Source organism: Anguilla rostrata, chromosome 11, assembly GCF_018555375.3.
Source record: "Anguilla rostrata isolate EN2019 chromosome 11, ASM1855537v3, whole genome shotgun sequence".
NCBI lineage: Eukaryota > Metazoa > Chordata > Actinopteri > Anguilliformes > Anguillidae > Anguilla > Anguilla rostrata.
Genome location: NC_057943.1, coordinates 9,864,217 through 9,888,451, shown reverse-complemented (window position 1 = coordinate 9,888,451; position 24,235 = coordinate 9,864,217). Strand labels below are relative to the sequence as shown.

At 45.5% G+C, this 24,235-nt stretch overlaps 3 protein-coding genes across 4 annotated transcripts in view; all 3 read left to right on the top strand.

The window, feature by feature from the left end:
* The window catches only part of plch2a (phospholipase C, eta 2a), a 58,930-nt gene extending 58,014 nt beyond the window's left edge, over positions 1–916 (top strand). The window contains exon 22 of the mRNA XM_064297786.1: positions 780–916. The gene's annotated coding sequence lies outside the window, so the exon portion shown is untranslated. The remainder of the gene's footprint in view (positions 1–779) is intronic.
* A 4,951-nt stretch (positions 917–5,867) lies between these two features.
* si:ch211-251b21.1 (uncharacterized protein LOC571720 homolog) lies at positions 5,868–12,782 on the top strand. The gene is made up of 10 exons (XM_064297762.1): positions 5,868–6,094; positions 6,784–6,866; positions 8,334–8,365; positions 8,602–8,781; positions 9,388–9,614; positions 10,059–10,156; positions 10,340–10,557; positions 10,959–11,178; positions 11,637–11,881; positions 12,259–12,782. The coding sequence occupies exons 1-10, from the start codon at positions 5,883–5,885 to the stop codon at positions 12,355–12,357; spliced, it is 1,614 nt and encodes a 537-aa protein (XP_064153832.1). The 5' UTR covers positions 5,868–5,882; the 3' UTR covers positions 12,358–12,782.
* A 1,850-nt stretch (positions 12,783–14,632) lies between these two features.
* LOC135233848 (MORN repeat-containing protein 1-like) overlaps positions 14,633–24,235 on the top strand; it is a 134,701-nt gene continuing 125,098 nt past the window's right edge. Inside the window, exons 1-7 of one of the 2 annotated variants that reach the window (XR_010323960.1) lie at positions 14,633–14,986; positions 15,126–15,197; positions 15,785–15,883; positions 16,288–16,398; positions 17,151–17,241; positions 17,503–17,590; positions 22,107–22,203. Coding sequence is in view for 1 of the 2 variants with exons in the window: in XM_064297763.1 (XP_064153833.1) it covers positions 14,920–14,986; positions 15,126–15,197; positions 15,785–15,883; positions 16,288–16,398; positions 17,151–17,241; positions 17,503–17,590; positions 22,107–22,203 (625 nt within the window). In the remaining variant the exon portion in view is untranslated. The remainder of the gene's footprint in view (positions 14,987–15,125; positions 15,198–15,784; positions 15,884–16,287; positions 16,399–17,150; positions 17,242–17,502; positions 17,591–22,106; positions 22,204–24,235) is intronic. The other variant, XM_064297763.1, reaches the window with a different exon arrangement.

Genomic DNA, 24,235 nt, shown 5'->3' with positions numbered 1-24,235 from the left:
GGAAAGGGTGTGATGAACGTGTGCGCAGGACTGGCCAGGTCCCCCTTGTTATCACGCTTGAGTTCTGTCCGCATGTATGACCGGTACACTCGCTGGCCCCGAGGCTTGTGTTGAAGGCTGTCGGGCTGAAGGCCACACTGCAGAGTCCGCCATCTTGTTTCATCCAGCTTAAAACGCGCGAGGAGGAGCACTTTTTAAGCATGTTTGTAGCATGCTGCTTGCAGGCCGCATGTTTTGTGGGGGGGTACCAGTGTGTTCCTTTGGAAAATGATTGTCCCTCTCATACTTTTGTTGAGTTTCTCCTCTGTTTTTGGTCTGCTTGTCTGGATACCTGCATTCAGAGTTGTACTGTTCTCATTGTTGTACAATGCCATTCTTTCATGTCTTGTTTTTTCTCTTAAAATTTCAGTATTTATTTTATTTATGCATGCTTGTAGCGTTTAAGAAGAGTATATGAAAGATAGTCTAACATGCCATTAGATAGTTATTATAGTCAGTTGCCATTATGTTTACTTGCTGCTTTGATGTTTAGCTTGATCAGGGCTGTGAAAACCTTGTTCCTGGAGATCTACCGTCCTGTAGGTTTTTACTCCCAACTGCCACACAGCACACGTCATTCAGCAGCTGTAGATCTTGTTGAGCTGCTAATTGGTAGTCAGGTGTGATTAGGGTTGAAATGAAAACCTCCAGGAACAGGGTTTGACAGCCCTGAGTTAGATGTTTGGTGTTCTATTTGGACCGAGAGGCTCACGTGAGGATGACCTTTTGTTGTTCTGCAGACGACCCCACATCAGTCACTCCACCGCAACCCCTGGAAACCATTGCTGAGGAATCTGAGGAGAGGAACCCGCCCCGCACCACATCCGTCTCCGGCCCCCCGGACCCCCTCCATCCGACACCCCCCGCAGCAATAACCCCCACCTCTCCACCCCCCGCCCCGCACCACGGAGAGAGAGGCCCGCAGAACGAGAGCGAGGAGGTCAGCCCGTGCCCTCCTGCGGACTCCGCCCCCTCCGGCACCGCGAACGCCGTCCTCGACGAGAGCAGCGCCGGCAGAGCGGTCGATGAAGAGCCCGGCTCCCACGGCAACACCGAGCCCCGCTCGCCCACCCCTGACCTCACCCTGAGGCCCCGCACCCCCCCTCTGAACCAGGACGGCCAGGGCCAGGGAGCGCCGGGTGGCAATGCATCCTCCGACGAGGAGGGATCTGTGATTGGTCGGGAGGCCGGCGAGGCTCCTCCCCCTCCTGTGGAGAGCTCTTCTCAGAGAGGGCAGGCCGTGAGAGCTCTGCGGAGCAAAGAGCTGGCCTCGGGCAGCCCCCGCGCCCCCGTCAGGCGGACCAAAAGCGAGGGGCACGTCAGGGCGGCGTGCTCGGGGGGCGGGCAGTGGGCCGTCCCGGAGGTGTGCACCGACGCCACCGCCAACGACCGGCTGTGGAGCAGCCTGGACGCGAGCAGCCAGCGCGACAGCGTGTCCTCGTCCTCCAGCCTGTCCTCCAACGACACCGTCATCGACCTGTCCCTGCCCAACCTCGCCCGCAAGAGCCTGCCCTGCCTCAACGGCGCCCGCCGCGAGCCCGGGGAGGACGAGGCCGGCCGGCCGCGGGCCGCCGCCCCCCCGCGCGTCACCAAGAGCAAGTCCAACCCCAACCTGCGCGGCGCAGGGGGGGACGACGCGGGCGAGCTGGCGGACGAGCTGCAGCCGCGGCCCCTGGCCAAGGAGCCCCGGGACGCCGGCCGGCTCATGCAGCGCCGCCACACCTGGAGCCGCCTCTACATGGAGGGCCTCCGGCAGGCCTCGTCCACGGCCAGGAAGCCCGCCGCGTCCGCCGTCGCCGCCGGCAACAACACTGATGCCAGCGGCAAGTCCAAGAGCCTGGGCGACCTGACCTCGGACGACTTCGCCAGCAACTTCGACAGCAAGTACCGCAGCATCAGCCGAAGCTTCATCAGCCGCCCCTCCCGGGACCCGCGCCGGCCCCGCCCCCGCGCCCAGGACGACCTGCAGGAGCAGCTGCGGCGCCTGACGGACGTGGAGCCCCTGACGGCCAGCGACTTTGCCTCCTCCGCCCGGAAGACGGAGCCTGAGGAGGAGGAGGGGGAGGAGGCGGTGCCCCTGAGGAGGTCCTCCTCGCGTAGCCAGAGCAGGGTGCGCTACATCGCCAACAGGGCCAAGCAGGCGCAGGAGCGGCAGCGGCTCCAGGGCCTGGCCCGGCATGGCGGCAGTCCCATCGAGGAGAGGGGGAACCCCGAGGGGGCCTGCTCCGTGGCCCGGAGCCCCTGCGCCAGCCTGGACCTCCTGAGCCAGCTGCCCGCGGCGCCGCCCGCGCAGAGCACCAGCGGCGCGGACGACGAGGTCTTCTTCACGCTCAAACTCTGAGAGGACGCAAAGCCCCCCCCCCCCCCCGCGCTTGACCCTCACCCCCCCCCCCGTTTCCCCTGTTCCTGAAGACCCCCTTCCTGTTTTAACCCCTTCCTCCCGTTTTAAAAGCAATGGATACTGTAGAGAAGTTTCTTTTTTTAAAGAACCTGTACGTCTTGATGGGAGTCCGTTCAAATGTTTGGTCAAGCACTGAAAACTCTGTAGGCCTACAGTAGCCCCTCTAGCTATCGTTTTTTTATGGGATACCTGCACCACAGTCGCATGTTTTTTGGTCAAGTTCTTCCATTCCTTGACACCTTTTGAGAAGCCTGAATCAAAGTTGTAATTACATACAAGACAATGTTAAATGCTGTCATATTATCCCATACTGTTAATAGACAAAACTAACGGTAATGTTCAGTCAGACATTAGCATCAGATTGTTCACAGATTATTAACTGTGCAAACTCTAACCTACTGGCTGTCCATGTCATTCTGGATCACATTTATATATTTGCGCGGACAAAAAAAGAGGTTTAGCCCATAACTCCTTCATACAGTGGTTTTCTTAAAGCAACTGTCTGTTCACACCATGTGAATATTGTCCATGAAATTGCTACTGTACATTTATACTGGATTTTTAAAAGAAAATCTATTTTAACTGACACTATTGGGGGAAATGGCCACAGTATCCTGTTTGCTGTGTCCATTTTGATTGACAACAACCTTGGCAACTGATTTGTAATTGTGAATTGGCATGGTTCAAATGTAGCAGCATATTTGTTTTAGACCTGGATTAAGATATTCTACTGTATAACTTTGTCCTCCTTGTTTTTAGTTTTTTTAAATTATTAAATTGTGTAAGACAGACAACACGTACTGTAGTTAAGCTATTTTTTAGCAATATTTTAATAATTGTTATTGGTACAATGTGGCAGTATTGAGGAAGATACAATTTTTGGGAGGTTAAGACTATATCACTACAGATGTCATTTCCTTTACAGTACGAGACAGGCAGACAAGCAAGTTGCACCATGTCGCATAAGAATGGTGTTTTTTAAGAAATGTTATTTTTTATTCTATGCGTATGTAGTACTTCTTCCTTTACATTTTAACAGTTAGCTGTTATGTGAATAATGTGTGATTTGTGTAAACTGCCAATTTGGTTGAAAACTGTGAATACACAAGGCATGTGCTCACAAAACTGTCCTTTATACTTGACTGTATTGCACACAGAAGCAGATGATCGTTTTTCAGATCACGAAATTGCTCCTGTAGTTTCCCCATTTTTTAAATCTCATTGCATGTTGCCTAAGCGTTTGTCAGTTTTAAATTTTTTATTTTACTGGGGGGACAATGACTGTCAGTGCTCAGTTAAGTGATGCATGATATTCGGCATCACACTAAATCTTTGCAATTTTAGATGTTAATTTATATGAGGGCTTGCTACAAAGCATGTCTCCATTTCTACTGTTTTGCACTGCCATACTAGTTTTTGCGCAACATTTTAGGAACAATATTTAAATGTAACCATATGTAATTAGAAATATAATAAATATATATTAACTTTTTTTTTTTTTTTACATTTTATTTTGAGTAATAACTTTGAGTCATCCGTCTACGTTGAATGATATAGCTGTATAATTTTTGCGTAGGAAAACGATTTTCTCGGTTGTGTATATTATTTCCGAAACCAACGACATGCAAAAAATCTGTATATCTGGACTTTCAACCAACGAATGTAAATGACCATGAATTGAATAAAAGCATTTAATCTTTACAGATCTGCTTTCCAACTCTCGACATCATCCTCTTTTGTGCCTCCAGAGCGTGCTTTTGTTTACCTTCAGTCACCCGCTTCGCCCCCCCCCCGTCTGGGCCACAAAGCCGCCCCGTGGGGAAGAGAGTACGTGTGCTGATTGTGAAGAAATGTTTGCGCTCTTTAAAAGCAGCTGGATGCGGGGAACACGCTTTGCTCTTAATTAATGGTACATCAGTATCGCTCCTTGAACCCTCCCCCCCATCCCCCACCCCACCCAACCCCCATTCTCCTGGGTGGTTGTTTTTTGGATTTCATCATTCTGTCTCACGGAATGTAAATTTGGCGAAAACACGGAAGAGGAGCTCATGCTGAAGAGGAGCTCACGCTGAAGAGGAGCTGAGGTCGCATGGTGTCACGTGACCCGCGTGTTCTGCTCTCGCGGTGTTGCCTGCGCGCTGTCGCCGGGCGGCTCTGTTTGTTCGCGGCTCTGCGTGCGGTCGTCTCCGCGGCAGCACCGCGGGGCTCCGTCAGGCCCTTTCATTTGTATTCATACAGTCGCACAAAACACCGCGACTCTGTATTAACTATTGACTGGGGCGGGGGGGGGCGCTAGGGGGCTCCATGGTTCTTAGCCGCGATGATAAAGCTTTAAATCGTTCCTCTCTGCTTTTTTGAACGACACGCCGAGCGACGGCTTCTTGGCATGCCCGGGCTCCGGTTGCCAGGGCGACGGCTGCCAGTGTGACATCAGGTTGCCAGAAGCCTCTCCGCGGCGCTGAAAACTTCCCCGGGCGCTCTTGCATGCTTCGCTGAGTGACAGAGATTGTCCCCCCCGCCGTCACTCTCACAAAGGACGTCTTCATTAGAATTCCATGGACGCCGTCGCCTCACTTCAAATCCGTATTCATCAGGCCTGTTTGGAAGTAGTTCGGCCTTCAGGCCCTGGTTTGAAGTCCATTGAGTGCGACTAACTGTGGGAATGTTGTAACAGAGGTTCCCCCCCCCCCCCCCCCCCAAGGCTGCTGGCTGAAGGCTGTTTGGTTTGGCTTCATTAGAACAAAATGGAGGTGGATTTAAGCAAATAAACCAGGGAGGAGGATGCCAATCTCAGCAGTCCTCGAATTTAAAAAAAAAACAACAAAAAAACAAATTTATTATATATGATGCTGCATTTAAATGTTTGCAAAGAAGCTGCTTGGAAAGCACTGTCTTTGTCTGCTTACCTGTGAATTGAATTGAATGGCAGGTAATTGAACGGAGGGTCATGTGATGTCTGCGCCATCAATTCATCTGAATCGTTTGTCAGTCAGAGCTGGAGTGTCGGGACCTGGGAGCACTGTGACCCAGTGGTGATAAATGCTTGTCTGTCCTTGAATGAGCATGAATAACTTTTTTTTTTCCCCCCCATCAATATAATTTCATTTTCCATTTGGTTCATCTTTTTTTTCCATTTCAGTGGCTGTAACCGCACCAATTATTATAATTGGGAAAATTTCCTACAGTGTTTTAACCCGAATGCGATCGGCTGAAGCAATCGCTCCGACGACAGCACCCTCCAGGAATAAAGGATCAAGATTTGGCACCCTGGACGTGTCGTTCATCCGCCTCCTCCTCTTTCGGGTCATCTTGCCCGTCTCCCTGCACCTACACCCACGCAGAGGAAGGCTTGGAACTCGCATCTTTCGGTGTACCGCCGCGGGAACTGGCCAACGGCCAGTGCGTTTTGGAATCACATGTTTATTGTTATCCTCATTGAGGTATGTCAGGGAAGCCTGGACCACGCCACACCCCCCCTCCCAGAGTTTTGGGGGTGCGTTTCCCGGCACGCACGGGTTCTGGAAGCTTCACACCCTCAAATTTGATTGGTCCCCCTCAGCAGCATTGGGGCCACCCCCTTTATAATCCGGCAGATGATGTGTCTCTTTTCAGTTTCCTGGAGTGTGCTCCCAGACCCCAGTCAGGCCTCCTGAGGTAAGACTCACTGTTCTGCTCTCTTTGCCTATGCCAGACTGACTGTGTGTAGTTAATGGTTCATTATGAGTTCAGATTCAACTGAGCAGTACCCCTTCCAGCAGTTTTCCTGGTGTACTACTCAAATATGACATTACCCATGCAATAACAGACATTTTCCTATCTTTTATTTTCTGAATGTAGTGTAGATAACTGGTCTCTACCAATTATTTCTTGTTATTATTATTTTTTAATTTGTGAATGATACATGTCACATAAAATTGAGGTACAGTACTTCAATTTATGGCTGTACTTAATTTGTTCTATATGTATTAAAATTTTATTATTGATGCTAGGCTTGATGTCGACTTGCTTACAAATGTCTGATGTCAGATGTCTAGAATTCCATACAAAGTGGTGAAAATCTAAAGATGATGCAATGTATATATATATATTTTTTTATGTTTGTTTAGTTTATGGTGACAGTGAAACAAGCAGTGTTGAGTCAGAATTACAGTAAGATATGTTTGCATACAGTGCATTCCTCTGGTTAGAACAGTGCTAAATTCTGGATTTTGGATCATCTGTATGCTACAGTTTAAGTGTTGGATGAATCTGACTGCACTTATGAAGTGGTCACTTCTGGAGTGTTGAGTGAATCTTTGCAGTGGTGAAGATCTCAGTGGGGTGCTTCTCTTTTCCATCGCCAGGTACAGCGCTGAGAAAATGAGGGTCACCGACGGACTCGTTACGTGCGTGACAGCGCTCCTGCTGGCCAGGTTCTGTACTGCAGGTAAGATGACGACGGGGGCAAAATCAACTCAGCTCACAGCTACACATTTGAAATTAGCTCAAATAAAGTAAATGCCCATTTGCCTGCACTGGTGATGGGGGTGGGGCTTAGAACAGTACTGAAATGGCAGGAGTGCTATGAAGGGCTGACTGAATTTGACTGCTTTTCCAAACAAAACAAAAAAACCTCTTTTCAAATCTGACGTATAATGAATAGTTCTACTCAAGTCTCCTAAATTAAATCTGTGTATGAGGGAAGCACCACTCAGTAATAAAACAATTGGCTGTGTCAGCCCATAATATTCCTCTTTCAGGACATGTCAGAAACATCTTAAAGCTGACCAGGGAGTAGATTGTCAGTTGGGATTATATCAAAGCAAAGAGCCGGCTCCTGTTTGGCTCAGACTGTCCCTTATTCTGACGGAGACCAGAAGGCAGCCAGCTGGAATATGAATTCTAATCAATCAATTCAGCCCCAATTAACGAGGAGCCAATGAGCAGCATGGCTGACCAGTTTTTTAAAAAGGCGGATGATGTGTGTCAGCGACGGTCAGCGAGACTGACGGAGCCCCGGGGTTCTTGTTTGAATGTAAACGTTCAAAACTCATTGACTGCCCCCTACCCCACGACCCCCCCGCCCCCCCTGCCCCCCCTGCCCCCCTCACACTGGCTTCCCTTGTTTAACGCCAAATTGACACACTAAATGGCATTGGTCACAGTTTTAATGGCAACAAAACAAATCTTTGTGACTCAGAAAATGTCCAAGTTGTATGACGGGGGTTGGGGGGGGGGGGGGGTTACAGAGGACCCTTGGGGGCACCGGAACACGTCCGTGGCTGGCCCCGGGTTCGACCGCACCGCGGGAGGTGTGCGAAGCTGAATGTGGGCCCACTGTTTACCTCTCGCTATCTCCTTGTGAGCTCTTCATACATCCGCTTCGAGGTTGTTGACCGAGGGGAGAGGGAGGCCTCCCCAAAGAAAGGCACAAGAGTGTCGCTGTCCCTGCCGGATAAATTTAAGAATTTGTCCCCCCCCCCGCTATGGGAGGGAAGTTAGGGATCCAAACCACAACAGAGAAGCCCTCATCCGGCCGGGATGACTTCAAACGAAACGATCCCCTGCCAGACGGTGTGAGTGGGAGTTGTGAAGAAAAGGCTCTTCAGTCCAAATTAAAACCTCCTTTTCGCCTCTCGCCCTTTGTACTGTCCTCTCAAAATACCGCGGGCTACGGTTCCCTCGTTCTCTCGGACTGCGCACTCCACAAAACTAAGGACAAACATCACAGTCAAACGTACTGTGTGACGGTCGTTGTTTTCAGCGAAACCGCTTTGTATTGATTTAAAACAGCGCTTGACAATTGTCTGGCACAATGCCGATCACAAATCTGATGAAGGGTCCTACATTTGAAATGACAGGTTTACAGTTCATGTTAATTTATATAATTTTTATTCATTTCTTTTTATTTTAGGGCCACAAGTATTATCTGTCACCACTGTAAAGGTGAGTAACAATGCCAAATAATATCACTGATATAACGTGTTGTTAATAGTACATCATTCTCACATTACTTTGATGTATTAATAGGTTTTGTAGTTGCAAAATATTATTCTAAACTATTGCAAATATGCTTTGCATTTAATTATCAACGGTTAAAGTATGTAAATCAGCCATGTAAGTCATTTTTGTTGGGTATTTATGGTAAAGTGTGACTGAATGGTCTGTTTTCTGTTTTGCAGGAAGATCCCTATGCCATGACCACTGGCTCCCAGCTGGAGGGCTTCTGCATTGACCTGCTGTCTGCACTGGCCAAGAAACTGGACTTCAAGTACAACTTGCACGTGGTGAAGGATGGCAAATACGGCAGTTTACAAGAGAGCGGGAACTGGAACGGCATGATTGGGGAGGTGATGAGAGGGGTGAGTGCAGAGGTCAGAGGTTAGGGGTCAGGGGTGGAAGCAAGACAGGTTCACATCCAAGCCATGTTCACATCCAAGCCTTGTCTGTATATATTTCCATTTTCCCCCACGTGCTTAGGTATAAGTAAATCAAACAGGCTATCCTTGAGTTTTCCAGCAAGATCCTAATGAAAGATCTGTTCTGGATCCCTGGTGGTGGAATGAGCTTCCCTCTGCAGTCAGAACAGCAGAAACCCTGCCCATCTTCTGAAGCATACTGAAGACTCCTGTCTTCGGATTCCAACATGGCTCCCCTGAACCCCTCTCGATACTCTTTTTCTCTTTCTTTCCTTGGATTTCCTTTTGGTTAATATTATAGGTACAGAACCACAGGTGCAAAATGTTGTTTGTTAGGTTAATATTACTCAGTGATTCTAAATGTGCCTTCTTGGTGATACTGCGTCTTTGTTTTCCTGAGGGCATCACTGATGTTCTACACTGCTGTTCATCACTCTGGCTGAGATTACAATCTGCCCAGTGATTGCAGGGTTCCATATTGTGATGTAATGACTCCAGCCGCGGAGGCGGGGCCTGCGTACGCGCTCATTCGCTGCGGTCCCCCCCCAGGAGGCGGACCTGGCGGTGGCTCCGCTCACCGTCACGGCGATGCGGGAGCGGGTCGTGGACATGACCACGCCCTTCATGCAGACGGGCATCAGCTTCATCCTGAGCAAGGACAGGGCGCCGGAGGAGCCCGGCTACTTCAGCTTCCTGTGCCCCTTCGCCACGGAGACGTGGGTGGGGATCCTTGCCGCGTACCTGGTGACGGCCGTCTGCATGTGCATCGCCACGCGGTGAGACGCCGGCGCGCTCTCTGCGCTCCTCAGACGATGGGCGAACGGAGAGAGTTTATGCATAATCATAATTACACGCGTATCATTACGACATACTGTTACACTCCTCCTTTTAGAACCCAATGTGTGAGCCATATCTGTGCGTCGTAAAGAAAACTCAAACGAGGAGAAGGCAGCTTCCTCAGTCCGAATGGGGAGAACAGGTGGACCGCTGTTGTGGAGACAGAGAATTTCAGTTAAAAAATTAAAAAATAATTTAGGGATATCTTTTTCTGAGTACTGTCTGCATTGTACCTCTAATTCCCCAGAGACCCTGCCTTTATTCCCATTTTAAAGCTGCATGAAGTTTGTGGAGAAGTGTGAAGTGAACACTAAGAGTTTGGCAGAGGTGCAGAGATGGCAGAGAGACTATTGACTCAGATGTCCCATGTGTGTTTGGGCTAGATTAAGCCCCTGTGAGTGGGCCCAACCCCAGACAGAAGACAACAGCTTCACACTCCTACACAGCCTCTGGTACACTGCTGCAGCCCTCACTCTACAAGGTAACGACCAGCATGCGACGTGTGTGCGTGTGTGCGCGCACGTGTGTGGGTGTGTGTGTGTATGAGTGTGTGTCTGTAAGTGCATGTGTGTGTGTTAAATTTTAATTTGTAGAAGTCCCAATATATTGGTTTCCCTGTCAAGTGCATCATTGCCTCCTAAAAGGATGTACTCGATTGTCTTAGGTGCTGGCCCTCATCCCAAAGCCCTGTCAGGACGTGTGATCAGCGCCATCTGGTGGCTCTTTACAGTAGTGGTCCTGGCATGTTACTTTGCCAACCTCACCTCCATGCTACGCTCAGACACCAAGCACGTCGCCATAGAGAATTTTGAGGACCTGGCCAATCAGGACGTCATTGACTACGGATCGCTGGGCGGCAGCTCCACGTTTTCGTTCTTCAAGGTGGCCGACCCCTTTACATGCATATCAATATCTGTCACTGTGAATATAGAGTCAACAATGTCTCCCGACAGACACTCTGTCACATTTCATTATTGTCCATTACTTCACCGTGTGCTGCACGGAGTAGCCTCCTAGCCTGTGTAGCACAGGCAGAAACCCTGGGAATATTCAGATCCAGCCTCTGTACAGCGCTGGGTGCGCTCTGTAGATTGTAAGGTAAACCCTAAACCTACATGGTTGGAATAGCCTGCCCTCATCGTTGTGTGCTTTGATACTTTTAGCCGTTAATGTCCACGCTGACCGAGCGACAGCCCCACGGCCGAGCCTCTCTCCGCGCCGTGCCGTTTTCTCCTGCTCTCGTAGCCGAGGCTAACCGGCTCGCTTTTTCGGTCCCGCCGCAGAACTCCAACAACCAGGTTTACCACCGGATCTACGAGAACATGGAGCGGAAGAAGAGCTACGTGGGGTCGATGGAGGAGGGGATCCGCCGGGCTCAGGAGGGGAACTTCGCCTTCATCGGCGAGTCCGCGTCCCTGGACCTGTTGGAGGCGCGCTACTGCAACCTCGCCCGGAGCCCGGACGTCGCCGGAATGAGATGGTACGGCATCGCGGCTCCCACAGGTAAGCCGACGGTCGGGGAGCGGACCGCTCCAGCCGCGGTTAGATGTGGCGGTGCGGGGAACACCCGATCTTACTGTAGCTTTGGGACGGAGCGTTGTGTGGGGGGCGCCTAGTTGTCATGTTTTTAGTGGAGTAAGCCTTCCTTAATGTGGAAAAATAATCATCTGATTGTTTGAAGTTTCAAACAGAACCATGCTTTAACAATCGCCTGTTTATGAAGAACACCTTTGCTCTTCATACAGTGTAGAATTGGGCTGTTATATACTGCATCTTGAGGTGGATGAACATGAGTAGAGCAGGTCAGGTAACTGCAAAAGAGCCTAAGAACTGCTCATATGTTTGCCGTTTGCATTGGTTGGACTGTTGAAAGATTGACTGGCGCATTGATTCATTGACTGATTGAGGTGCTGAGTGATGGTTTTAATTAGTGGTTAATTGACATGGCCTGTACTGTCAAGGCTCTCCTTTGGTGAAGAACCTGAGTATAGCTATCCTGGAGATGAGTGAGTCTGGGAGACTGGACTTTCTGCGCCGTAAGTGGTGGGCCAGCAGCTGCGTGGGAGAGGGGGGGAAGGACTCCGCGCTGAAGCCCCACAGTCTGAAGGGGATGTTCCTGGTGCTCGCCCTGGGACTGGGCCTGGGGCTGCTGCTAGCTCTGCTGGAGCTGGCCTGCAAGTCCAACAGCAGTGCCAAGGACCAGAAGGTACTGTACTCGCACGCGCACACACCAACACACACACACACACACTCACTCTCTCTTTCTTGCTTTCACACACACACACACACACACATACTCACTCACTCTCTCTCTCTCTCTCTGTCTCTCGCTCACACACACACACACACACACACACACAACACGTGCACCCACAAAAGGACATACAAATAGACAGACACACACACTCTTCCTCAAGTTTTTTTTTTTTCAAGCAAGTTTTTTTTTTTTTTAAAACATGCTACAGTATCAAGGAATCCACAGACTTGCACTAAAATAAAATAAACACCAGTTAATTGACCAGAACCAAATGACTGCTTGACCGAGAACTTTCCAAGTACGTGTTTCCTGCTCTTTTCAAACAGAAATCCTGCTGCACCGTGTTGTCCAATGAACTCGGCCAGCGTCTGGGGAACCGGAGCGAGGAGAAAATGGCGGAGAGCTCGGAGAAGAGCAAAGCCTAATGAATGCTTCTCTGTACAGCCTTTATTTCCACACCCATAACAGCCAGAGTCTGAAAGAGGAATCAATGAATCCCGACGGGAAAACAAATGGTTCGCTCATAGCTGGAAGACGACTGTTATCTTTTACAAGCTTATGCCATTTGCTACCACTGAGAAATGCTTTACATTCAACTATATGAGCTTTTCTTAAATACTAGAGAATGTTCTTAGTTTTTAGAAGATGTAATCTCCATGCAGTCCCTGTATTTTTGTATTTTTCTGTATGACTGTTATAGATAGCCAGTATTTTTTGTATGACATCCTGAATCTAAACTGTCCAACAGTTTCTTTGGGTTGTTAGGTCAGTACAACTATATTCCTTTTTTTTTTGCAGCCTAACATGAATCCACGATCTGCTAGTACAATAAAACATCATGCCTTCATAACTGCTTTTTTCAGTCCTTTCTGTGACAAGCATCCCTAATTCCTACATCATTTCACTTCACAGACAACAAAACAAAACATTTAGTTTACTGTGAAATGCGAAATGTTGAAAGTTGATGATTTTGTCAAGACAGGATACTTTTGCCTCAGAGACACCGAACCATGAGCTGGCAAATTTGTAGCCCACATGGAAAAAAATAATTAAATTTGAAAATGAAGAGTGAATTTGTTGTACTGTACTGTAGTGGATGAACCCCGTCTCTCCGAATACTCACAGGATATCATAGACATGCATGCTGGAAGTGTATTTTTGGGGTTCAGAGTCATTGATGTTATTTGCAAACAATTCTGATGGAGTGGGGGGGAGTAACATTGCAAAGGGTTTTGTTGTGCTCTAACCCTGGAACAACCTAGTTATCATTTCATTTTTTATACATGCATTTTCTAGAATGTTCAAACTTTTTAAACAGTTTGCTAAATTTCAACATTTTGAGGTTTTGTTTGTTCAATACATTGATACTTGTTGTGGTAGTATTAGAATTTCAGCTGCAAGGTTTCGGTTCAGTGTTGTGAAACCCACTAGAATCATCAGATTAGCTTTGAATTGTTTTCCCAGATTTATTCTTCAGGCTTCGAATGACCAACTTTCTACTGCGTTTTGTTCTGCTAAACTGGAAATTGTCCACTGAGAACAGAAATTTATGTCTGCACAGTTCAGAGTATAAGGAGGATGGGCTGACTTGTACCATGATTATATTTCTTTTTCTCCCATTTCTTTATCAGCTTGTAAAGAAAATGACAGTCTGAGACTGGTCGTCCTTAATGTCCTTAACCTTGACAAAAAATTTAGTTGGGAAAATACCAAAATCAGTAAAACTGACAAACCAAACTGAGTTTGTGAAGACGATATAACATTTGCTTTTACTTGTAAGTCAAAGTGTAGGACAAATGTTGTTGTAATACAGCGTGAAGTTCAGTTAAACTAATTGAGGAAATTGGAAATTGTATTCTGGCCTGTGTGGTCACATTTAAAAACCGCACCTCAGACATACATAGGCAGTAGTATCCAGTCGACATAAGTATTCTCAGGAACAAAAAATCTTCCAAAGTTCGGTGCATGCATTTTTCTCAGTATGCTGTAAGCTGCATTGCAGATCTTGTTACGCAACAAGAAGTTTGGAGAATGAGACCTCATTCCCAGTACGTTCCCATGGAAACAACTTCATGGCTCTATCAAAACAGAGGGTGGGATTTGATCAACGTTTTTTATAAACGTACATGTGTTTACAAATGTCCTTGTTTTACAAGCAAACACTAACATTACACAAATTCAGTTTGGAAATAATATCTTTGTGATTACTTGAATCTCTGAACTCTCAAGAAAAGCAAAATAATTACTGAAATTTAAGGACATTTTTGTAATCCCAGCCAGATTTAAAAATGCAAATAAATTTCCATTGTCACTTTTCCTGTTCCAAGGTGTTCCCATAATCAACAGTTGCCAGATGGTCAGAATACACTCAGTAAATGATTGCCCAAGGCTAAATATTTTCTGAAGAGTTCAAGTTTGTGTTGCTTACATATTTGGAAAACATCCCTACAAATAACAACACTTAATAAATGTTGTATCAAACATAGGCGGTACAGCACTGAACTCAACAGTGTACAGCATTTTCTTCAACTCAGAGCTTAATAGATTAAGACTATATTGTACACCTAATCCAGTTTCTTAAGCCTGAATTGGTTGTTTATTAAGGTTTAAAAAAAAACAACAAAAAAAAACTGTATGCTCTGTTGAAGTTTGATTCATTAAAATTCTGTTTTCACCTCTTCCAGTTACTTCCATAAATACATACTATTTTACTTCACAAAACATATTGAGGATTTTTTTGATGTATTAGACACCCCCTTTAATATACGTAAACAACATGCATGCTAAAATACCTGCATATTTAAAAGCATGTAGATACTCTTAAGACACGCAGTCTGCGATCACCCTTACAAACACAATGGCACTCACTCTACCACTTATAATCTTTTCGATCGCTTGATTTTCTTATTATGGCTCATTCATTCCTAATCATGGGACGTATTTACACCTAGTTACCCGGTTGCTAGGGACGCCTTAAACAGAGCAAGATGGCTGCCAAACATCAAAGGATCAGTCAGCACTACAGTGGACAAGTGAAAAATCTTGCCCGAGACGGTAAAATGCATTTTCTAAATTAAGATTACTAATGTTACGCTAGTCGCCCCTTCCTAGGCGTTATACAAATCAAGTAGCTGATTAGTTGTAGTTTGCTAAGCGGATTAATTGAATGTTCTAATGTCAATTGTTTCTTTAGGGTTTGGTGTGTATGTGTATCCAAATGGCTTCTTTCGCTATGAAGGCGAATGGAAGATGGGAAAGAAACACGGTAGGCTTAAAGTTCGTTTAACTCACCAGCTGGATGTTAATACAAAGTTGCTGCAAAACACAGCTGATAATATGATGAGTTTACCGGCAGTTGGTAGCTCGTAGCGTCGTAAACTTGGCAAAACCTGAAATGAATAATACAATCTGTTTGACTGTGATCCGTCATTAAAAAAATAACATAAAAAACTCATCAAAACCCCCATCTTCAAATGACACCATTCCGTTTTTCTCAATTTGTGGAACCTGCTCGGAAAACCAATCCCAAGGTACCTGAAATACTTTGATTAAGCTGATTCATATAATCCATATGAATAAATACGTTTTTTAAGCAATCACAAACACACACAATTTAAATACTAGGCCCATAAAAACATCGTACTGTCTGAAGTTTACATTAAAATACTTTTTTTTAAATGTCTGTCTTAAAAATGTATTAAACTATGACTTAAAGCAGTTTGTTTTTGCACTTGTGCATCGTTGCTGTATGTTTTGTGTACAATATGTATGTGTACAAGACCCTACTGTAGTTGAGGATGGTTGTTTTGATGTGCTTAATAATCCAATTCTATATTGTTTCTGTCATATCAGGGCATGGAAAACTTTTTATGAAGGATGGCAGTTTCTATGAGGGTGAATTTGCCAATGGAGAAATTGAAGGGAATGGATTAAGATACTGGGCACACTCAGGTAAGCCTATTTCTGGGATTAAAAGAGGTTCTTATTTTATACTAATATACTTTGAAAATATGCTGGCATGGTGCTGACACTTTGGTATGATTTTATTTTAATGTATGTTGCTCTCTTGAGGTCTCTCATTAAATGTCAATCTCACTAGGATGTTCCTCATTGATACATTAAAGATACACAAAATAAATAATGCAGCATACATACACATGCGCACACACACATGCTCACGTACACACACGCACTCACACACACACGCACACACATGCACACACAGACACACACACACACACACACACATTCACACACACTCACACACACAGACACACACACACACTCACACATGTCTTGGGTGACCATCACTCCAGTGATTTCACTGAAATGATGCTGTTTGATTTTGTCTGTAGGCAACTCTTATTCTGGGCAGTTTAAAAGCGGTGAGCTTCATGGCTGTGGTGTGATGCAGTACTCCAGTGGAGAGAAGTATGAAGGAGAGTACTGCTATGGACTACGAGAAGGTATTTCACTCATCCCTCACCTCCTTTCTGACGGGCGGCAGTGAAGGATGGCGGTTAGGGATTCATCCCTCTCTCTCTAAGCATGAATTAATGTGAGTCCAGACTCTGAATACTAAAGTTCACGCTCAGTCCTGAGGAGGCTGTGAGGGAACCATTTACCCAGAGGGTTGCAGGATTGAATCCAGAGTGGGACGCTGCTGAATCCTTGAAACCGTGCATTTGATAAGAATTGCTTTGGTAAAAAGAAATCTAGCTGTGAATGGATAATATTCTATTCTATTCTATTCTATTCAATTCAATTCAGTTCAATTCAATTCAGTTCAATTCAATTCAATTCAATTCAGTTCGATTCGATTCGATTCGATTCGATTCGATTCGATTCGATTCGATTCGATTCGATTCGATTCGATTCGATTCGATTCGATTCGATTCGATTCGATTCAATTCGATTCGATTCGATTCGATTCAATTCAACAAACTTTATTTATCCGCAAGGGGCAATTAATTGCTGGATTAATTGTTGGGCATATCATCAATCAACAGCAAAAACAGACAAGACACAATATGCACAACAACCTGATGTCACATACAACAGAAATTAAAATAAAAGAGCAGAAAAGAAAGAAAATATATAATGTATGGGATTCTGAATTGCCCTGATGCCCCACAGGCACATAACAACATACTTATACATGTTTATTATTTTGATTATTAAAGAAATGAGTGAGTGGTTCTGTGCTGTGGCCTTCCAGGGCATGGGCTCCTCTTGGATAAGGAGGGACACACATACGAGGGCTCTTTTCACGAAAATAAGAAGCATGGAGAAGGCATAATGGATTTCAGGTAAAAGAGATCATACAATTTGGGTTTTCATGGTAACTGTTTTATGAAAAGCCTTTTTTAAAAAGGTGTGTGTAATTTAACATGGGACAACAACTGAATTTATTAAATGAAAAAATATACTAATGTCATTAGTTTTTGGCAAATAGTAAATATTTAGTAAATATTGTAATTAGTAGGCACGGGTGACATTGAAGTGCTTTCGGGGGATACTTTTCAACGGTGATGATTTTAGAATAATGTTAATTTTTTTTTCTTACCCAGGAATGGTGATCAGTATGAAGGGGACTGGCTGCTGGACCAAAGACAAGGCCACGGTATTATGCGCTTCGAGGACGGGTCCGTTTATGAGGTTTGTGGACACATTTCACGTGTTTTGAACAGCCGCAAAACATATGACTTACACGTCTTCATCCGTCCTTTAAATAAAAAAATCTATTTTCTTATTACATTAAAATCAGTGCCTTTTAAAAGTTCACGTTAGCTAATGCTTTTTCTTTTTCTCTTATCTCTTTCTCGTAACCACTGTACCATTTAGCACTGTTTTGCTTTGCACAACGAAAAAATGTTCCATGGCAATTAAAGGCAAACATACTGTAGTAGTGCAGCAAAAAAAAAAAAAAAGATTCTATTTATATTTGCTGTGTGTCATGACTCATGTCCGTAGCTGTTTCAGTAAATCATGCGCTAGATACTGTTGTATCTATTTTTGAGCCAGCAAATGGGGGGGAAAAAATGAACAAACAAACAAAAAAACACATAAACGAGACCCTTGGTGAAACAGCAATCAAAAAGTGGAAGTCTCATGAAAGGTTTTGCATGGCTGCTATTTTGTAGTACACCACTGGGTGGTAGTGTTGTAATAGGGATGAGGATAAATACAGCGCATACAGAGGAAGTTCTGTGTGTATTCTCAATGAGTTGCTGGCAGATTACACATAGACACAGAGACATAAAATAGACAGAGTAGATTTTTAACCACCTCTATTACCTCAAGGCACATTAAAGGCGGATAAATACAGCACCTGCCCAAAACTGTGTCTTCAGCTGAAAGTTGGTGAGATTCATTGTGCCTTTGACTGATCGTGACAAAAAGTTGCACCAAAGTGGGACTTTTTAACTCTACCTAAAGACTGTAATTCACCCTGTCCCCCCCACTCTTATGAGTAAATTAATTGAAATTTGGAAATGAGTACCCTTCATAATCTCATGGTCCACATTTCTAAACCAGGAGGAAAAACCCACTGAGGGCTGGGGTTGGTCCTGGAGATGTCTACATTGCCATGTGCAGTCACACTCACTTTGGCTTTTATTTTCTTAAATTTTTGAACCTGCCTAGGCTCAATAATGGTAAATAATGATAAATGATTTCATTTTACGTTTTCCTTTTTCCTTTTATCGTTAATTAATGTTCACTTATTATTACAACAAGTCTGGCTCAATACACAGTGGGGCAAGGTAGGTAACGCTGGAAAAATCATTCATTAGAATTTATTATGCAACGCTTTACCATTGTGCATTTACCGTAAGCATTCAAATTGTCAACATTTGTTTCTAAACATGAGACTTGCTGATGTTATTATCTTGTATGTCGTACAATATTCTGATCATGTTGCTATAGCTGACAATATTGTATGCGGCAACAGACCTTGGCATATTTATTACTCTTTAAAAAAATAAAAAAAATTTTTATTCCCAGCATTGCAAGAAAAATCATGTCAGTATTTGATCAGTGTTTTTATTTCAGGATTTGTTTTAGACAATTATTGAAAGGTTAAGTACAACATAATAAACCTAAAATATACTGCATGTGAGCACATGCAACGCAAAGCTGTTCATGTGAAATGTAAAAGCATAGCGGCTGCTAATTTATTGGGCTGTGAATTTTAAAAAAAACGGTGTGTCTTTTCTGGAAGGCACAGTGCCTGTGACAGAGGTGGAATGCTAATGCTCTCATATTTGGGCGGGCGGTCTGCTCGTTTCGGTATTTGAAGGCGACGCCCTGTCATCACCGCGGGCAGAGAGAGAGAGAGAGAGCGCGTACGCGGTATTCAGAGTGCGGACGACGCGCATCGATTCACGCCGAGCGAAGGGCGGAGTCAATCCAGCATCCCTGAGTGCCGGCGGAAGGCTTGGGGAAGACGCGGGTTGATTGACTGGCTTCAGCCCCCCCCGCACCCCCCCCTCCCCTCGCTCAACGCCGTTCTCCAAGTGTAGATTCCAATCTGCGGCGTGTCTCAGACAGCAACAGGGCCCTGCTGGAGCTAACCTGTACTCTCCTTGGCCAAGCCTGTTTGGCTCTTGAGAACTTTGAGAATGAGAACCTCGGTTCCGACCACTGAAACGTTGACACAGCTGAGGGCTCTCAGGTTGAAGATGCGGGTTTTCCTGGCTTGGTTTGGGACTAGGTGGCAGATTGGGGAATGACGTTCTTAATAAACCCACCCCCTATAAGCCCACACCCAATTTGCGTGTTTTGGTCGGGACCTGATGGTGCCTTCTCCACAAAGGAAGCATTATGTTGTCTGTGCCTGTTTGCTGTCATGGCAGCAATGGTTTCCCATACCTACTCTCTGACATGAAAACAACTTTAAACTTTGAGGCTGTTTGCATTTCAGTAACACAAGAAGAGCGTTCTTTGAAACCCCTGTTTGTAATATTTCTGATGCAGTACCAGACAAATGTTACACAGAGTGATCTCGAACACTCAACTGAAGACGAGCCTTAAAATAATTGTTCCAAATAATGAAAACCTGTTTATTTTTTATTGACAAATGTCTACCGTGAACTAATTGTTTTCCATCAGCACAACAACCGCATGCGTCGAAACAGCTGGATGGTCAGGTAGACGAACGTGCGAGACGGTGTCGCTGTCCATAGCCAGCTTTCCAGCTTTCCAGTGGCAGTGCTTAATGCCTGTGGCAGCAGAAGGATCGATATCTCAATGAATTAGATTTTCATTCTTCCCTCTTCGCTCTGCACAAAAAAAAAAAAAAAATCACTTATCTGTTGACTCATGTGTCTTTTCACCGTCTGTTCACTGGACAGGTATGGCGGAGTGGGTGGCGAGGTCAGCGAATGAGTCCATTTCCCAACGCCACTGCTTGCTCAGCCCGAGACAGAGACCGTAGCCAAGCCTTTCGCTCGTAGGATAGCACGCTTAGCCCGAGAAATCGCAGAGTTTAACTGGGTTTGCTATGCGAAGTTAAGTGCACATAGGGTATACTGTATAGTGTAAATATATATATTTGAGAAATCACTGTTAATTGTACAGTATATATTATAATTACTGTTGTTTTTATGAATGAGTTAGAGGATGATCTACATAATGCCTTAATGAGCAGTGGATCATTTGATGGAATTAACTGAAAATGTTTTGAGAGAAAAATAAAAAATCTGCGAAGTTCCGGTACTCCGTGTTTTCCTCAGCATGTGCTCCACCTGCTTATTCACAGAGTAGCTCTGCTTTGAGATGGGAGAACGACCTTCAGCGCTGTAGTGTTTTGAAAAATTGGGAACATTGCGTGTTTGAAAGGAGAACATGATTAGCATGATTTGAAAAATTTGGCGAATGTTTAACAATGCACGAAGAGGATAAAAAAACTTGTCTGTTTCATTTTTAAAATCAGTCTTACCCCCCCCCCCCAATACCCCTAGCCCACCTCCCCGAGCACTGGCCTAGTTTTCCTTTGCGCATTTTTTCCCATTCTTCAGCCATAGGCTTCTTGATGTGATCAGGATTAGAAATTCAAATTGTCCATGTCACCACTTTGAAGTAGCGGGTGAGGGTTCTGAGTCTGGGGCCCTGTGGACGTGCCAGCGAAGCCCGTGCATTGATCCTGCTAAACACGTTTGACTTCCCGATTTTCCCCTTTTAAATGTATGGCTGTCGGCAGCTTCTGTGTTGTACTGCTACGCGTTCTACATCACGCACGGTCTTGAGGTTTTCCTGGGAAAGCAGTGTATATGAATGTGTGTGTGTGTGTTTGCGTGTATATGTATGTATGTTTATGTATATATATATCTTTGTGTGTAAGTGTGTGAGTAATACTACAATAATGAATATGTGAAACACAATGTAATTGTGTTCTTCCCCTGCCATGTTTAGATTATAGAGTGATATTATTTTATGTTGGTGAAATTCATAAAGTAACATTACATCACAGTCCTCCATTTAGACGGATGTGGGCCTTCACATGAAGAAAGGAAATGATAATGAGACCGTTTAACAACCATTTCCAGGTTCCTTGCCCCTCTTTCTGCTGAGCGTCTTTCATCTTTGCTAATTGAAGTAATGAGAGAAGGGAGTAATATACAGCTGTTATTATCAATTGTGTCATTGTATTGATTCTTTTTTTACCCCGAAGGAGGATCTTATGAACGTGATTGATTAATGATTTGTTGTTGTAAGTTACCCGTGGACTTATGACCATATTGATTTGAGATATCTTTTCCACGTGAATATCAGTAATATTAGATACAGATTGGTATGCTGGGGTCGAGTGGGTTTTTCATCCAGTTCATGTTATGTTTTTTTTTTTGCGGTTTGTATTTCAGTTTGTTTTTTAAACCGATGACAAATCAACCTGATGTGCAGTATATTTATACCCCGAGCTTAAGACCGGGGTTTCATCTTAGAATAACACTTCCACTGTAATATAGAAAAATAAATATGAGTTGTGGAAGTGTCCCAGCTTTTCTTTTTTTTATCCCCAGCAACCTTACCTTGCTTAAATTCAGAATGGCTTTAGCCCCTTTAGAAATCCAGTGATTCCTTTTACCCGTGAAAAGAGAATTATTCTTTTTTTTTCTTCCTTCCCCCCCCCCCCCCCATCCTGTCACTAAATACAGTATTCAATTCTTGACAGGGTCAATGGAGGAATAATCTCTTTAATGGTCAGGGGACAATGATACACTGCTCCGGAGTTGCCTGGGAAGGCTTATGGATAAATGGGAGGCCGTCTGGTGAGTGGACTCCGATTCCTCAGACTTAATAGTAGCAGGAGGCCAGGTTCCACCCCTGCAGAGTCTACCAACAATGTGAACGGGCTTTGTTGTCATGGCAATAGCAAAGAACACAATGGGCCCTATCTACAGAGAGAGAGAGAGAGAGAGAGAGAGAGACGGTGAGGGAGGAGAAAAACATCTGTGACTAATATTATAGATGTCAGGTCCGCATTGTCTGTGTATCTGTTGATTCTACAATCTGTTGCTTCTACTGTAAACGCTGTCACGCCTATTCATCCGTCAGTTACCTGTCAAGCTACAGATGAACAACAACAGTTGCTTCCCTTTCAAATTTGCAAATGCTTCAGGGTTCTGAAAGACCCCCCCATTCCCAAAGAGATTCTGTCTCGTCTTTCAAACGCTCTTTCAGCACGCCGACGATAACCCAGCTCTCAAATCTACCCTGTAACCGGGCACTACTGTACCAAACACTGTCCGGATATGCACTGTGATACTAACCTTCCGCTAATCAAGATAGCGTCCCGCTGTCGTTTCATCCGCAACTTTATCATTCCAGTTGCGTTCCAGTACGTATAAATCTGTAAATTCTTTATTAATAGTATTCCTTTCGAGATGACCCGGTCTGCAGCGCTGGCTGTTCTCTGCAGACTGGTGGATGTTTAAAATATTAACTAGGACAGGCTGTTTGTTGTACCGTCCTGCATGAGCACCACAGGGAATGACGCCGGGGTGCACCTCGGCTGTGACCTAGACCCCTTCTGTCATTTATTGATGTCTGCAGATGTGGCCGCATAGTAATAGCACTATCTGCCTGGGCGCAGGCTTATAAATCACACGGGGGGGGGGGGGGGGGGCTTCATATTGCATTATTGATGGTCCCGGGGGAGGGATGAAAGTGCGCCCGCTCGCACTGAGAGGGAAAGGGAAGGGGAAGGGGCTCCCCCACTCCCCACCCCCCGCTTTAGCATGTTCCGGAATGCGGCGGGGGGGGGGGTGTTCACAGGTAGGCTGGTTCGGGCCGACAGGCCGGCCGCTGTCGAACCCGAGGCTTTGACAGGCGCGGGAGAGCCGGGCCGGTGGAGAACGCCGCGGCGGCGGCTCTCCTCCGGGAGCCAATAATCTGCCGCCTAAGCAAGCGTGCGGTCAAAATGGCAGCCTGTCAGAGCAGAACCTTTGAGGATCTGGAGTGCATGGGGGGTGGGGGGGTGGGGGGGGGGGGGGGGGGGGGGGCAGGATGTCACATGACTTCCATTGGGGTATTACTCTGGCGGACGGTGGATGAGAAACGCGCGTCTGCAGTGGAGTGTCTGCGCTTGATTTATCTTAACAAGCGCAGACCTGACAGGGGTGTAAACTGTATTGATTAGAATCCCCCTGGGCGGGGCATCCGCTGGCTCATTTCTGTAATGCTCTCTCTCGGCTCGGAGCCGCCATTTCCATATATATTGATTTATTCCTTATATGTTATAATTATTTTTATGGCCGACTTTCAGACCATCATCTCTGTCGATGATGCAAATGCGGTTCCTGTGACACGCGGCAGCGCCGGTGCCTGTGCTGGAACGGAGGCTGCCGTGTGCAAGCGAGCCGGTGCGACGGCATCGCTCACCGAATTCGGCGCCGGCCGTTCCGATCACATTCTGTCAGTTTGGTGATGCTCCGATTGGGGTGGACTCTATTAGGACAGCTAAGTGCGTGTCCTGACCACGCCTGAGACTGCATACTACGAAAACAGTCAAACCATTTCAATGTGGAAATGTATCCAGCATATGTATGCCTGCGAATTACATGCATGTACATGCCAGTATACTGTACGTGCACTGAAGTGCTACAAACATTTTTTCCCTCATGATCTACATGTTTCAGCACTTGCAATTATTTATATCACTTATTCAGGATTTGTGGTTTCGAGACGTACTGGAGAAAGAAGCATTGGTGCTTGCAACCGGATCAGTGCAGCGTTGAATATACACATTCTGTTAATTATTAATGTAATAATTTAATATTTTAACAGCTTCATTTTTTGTAA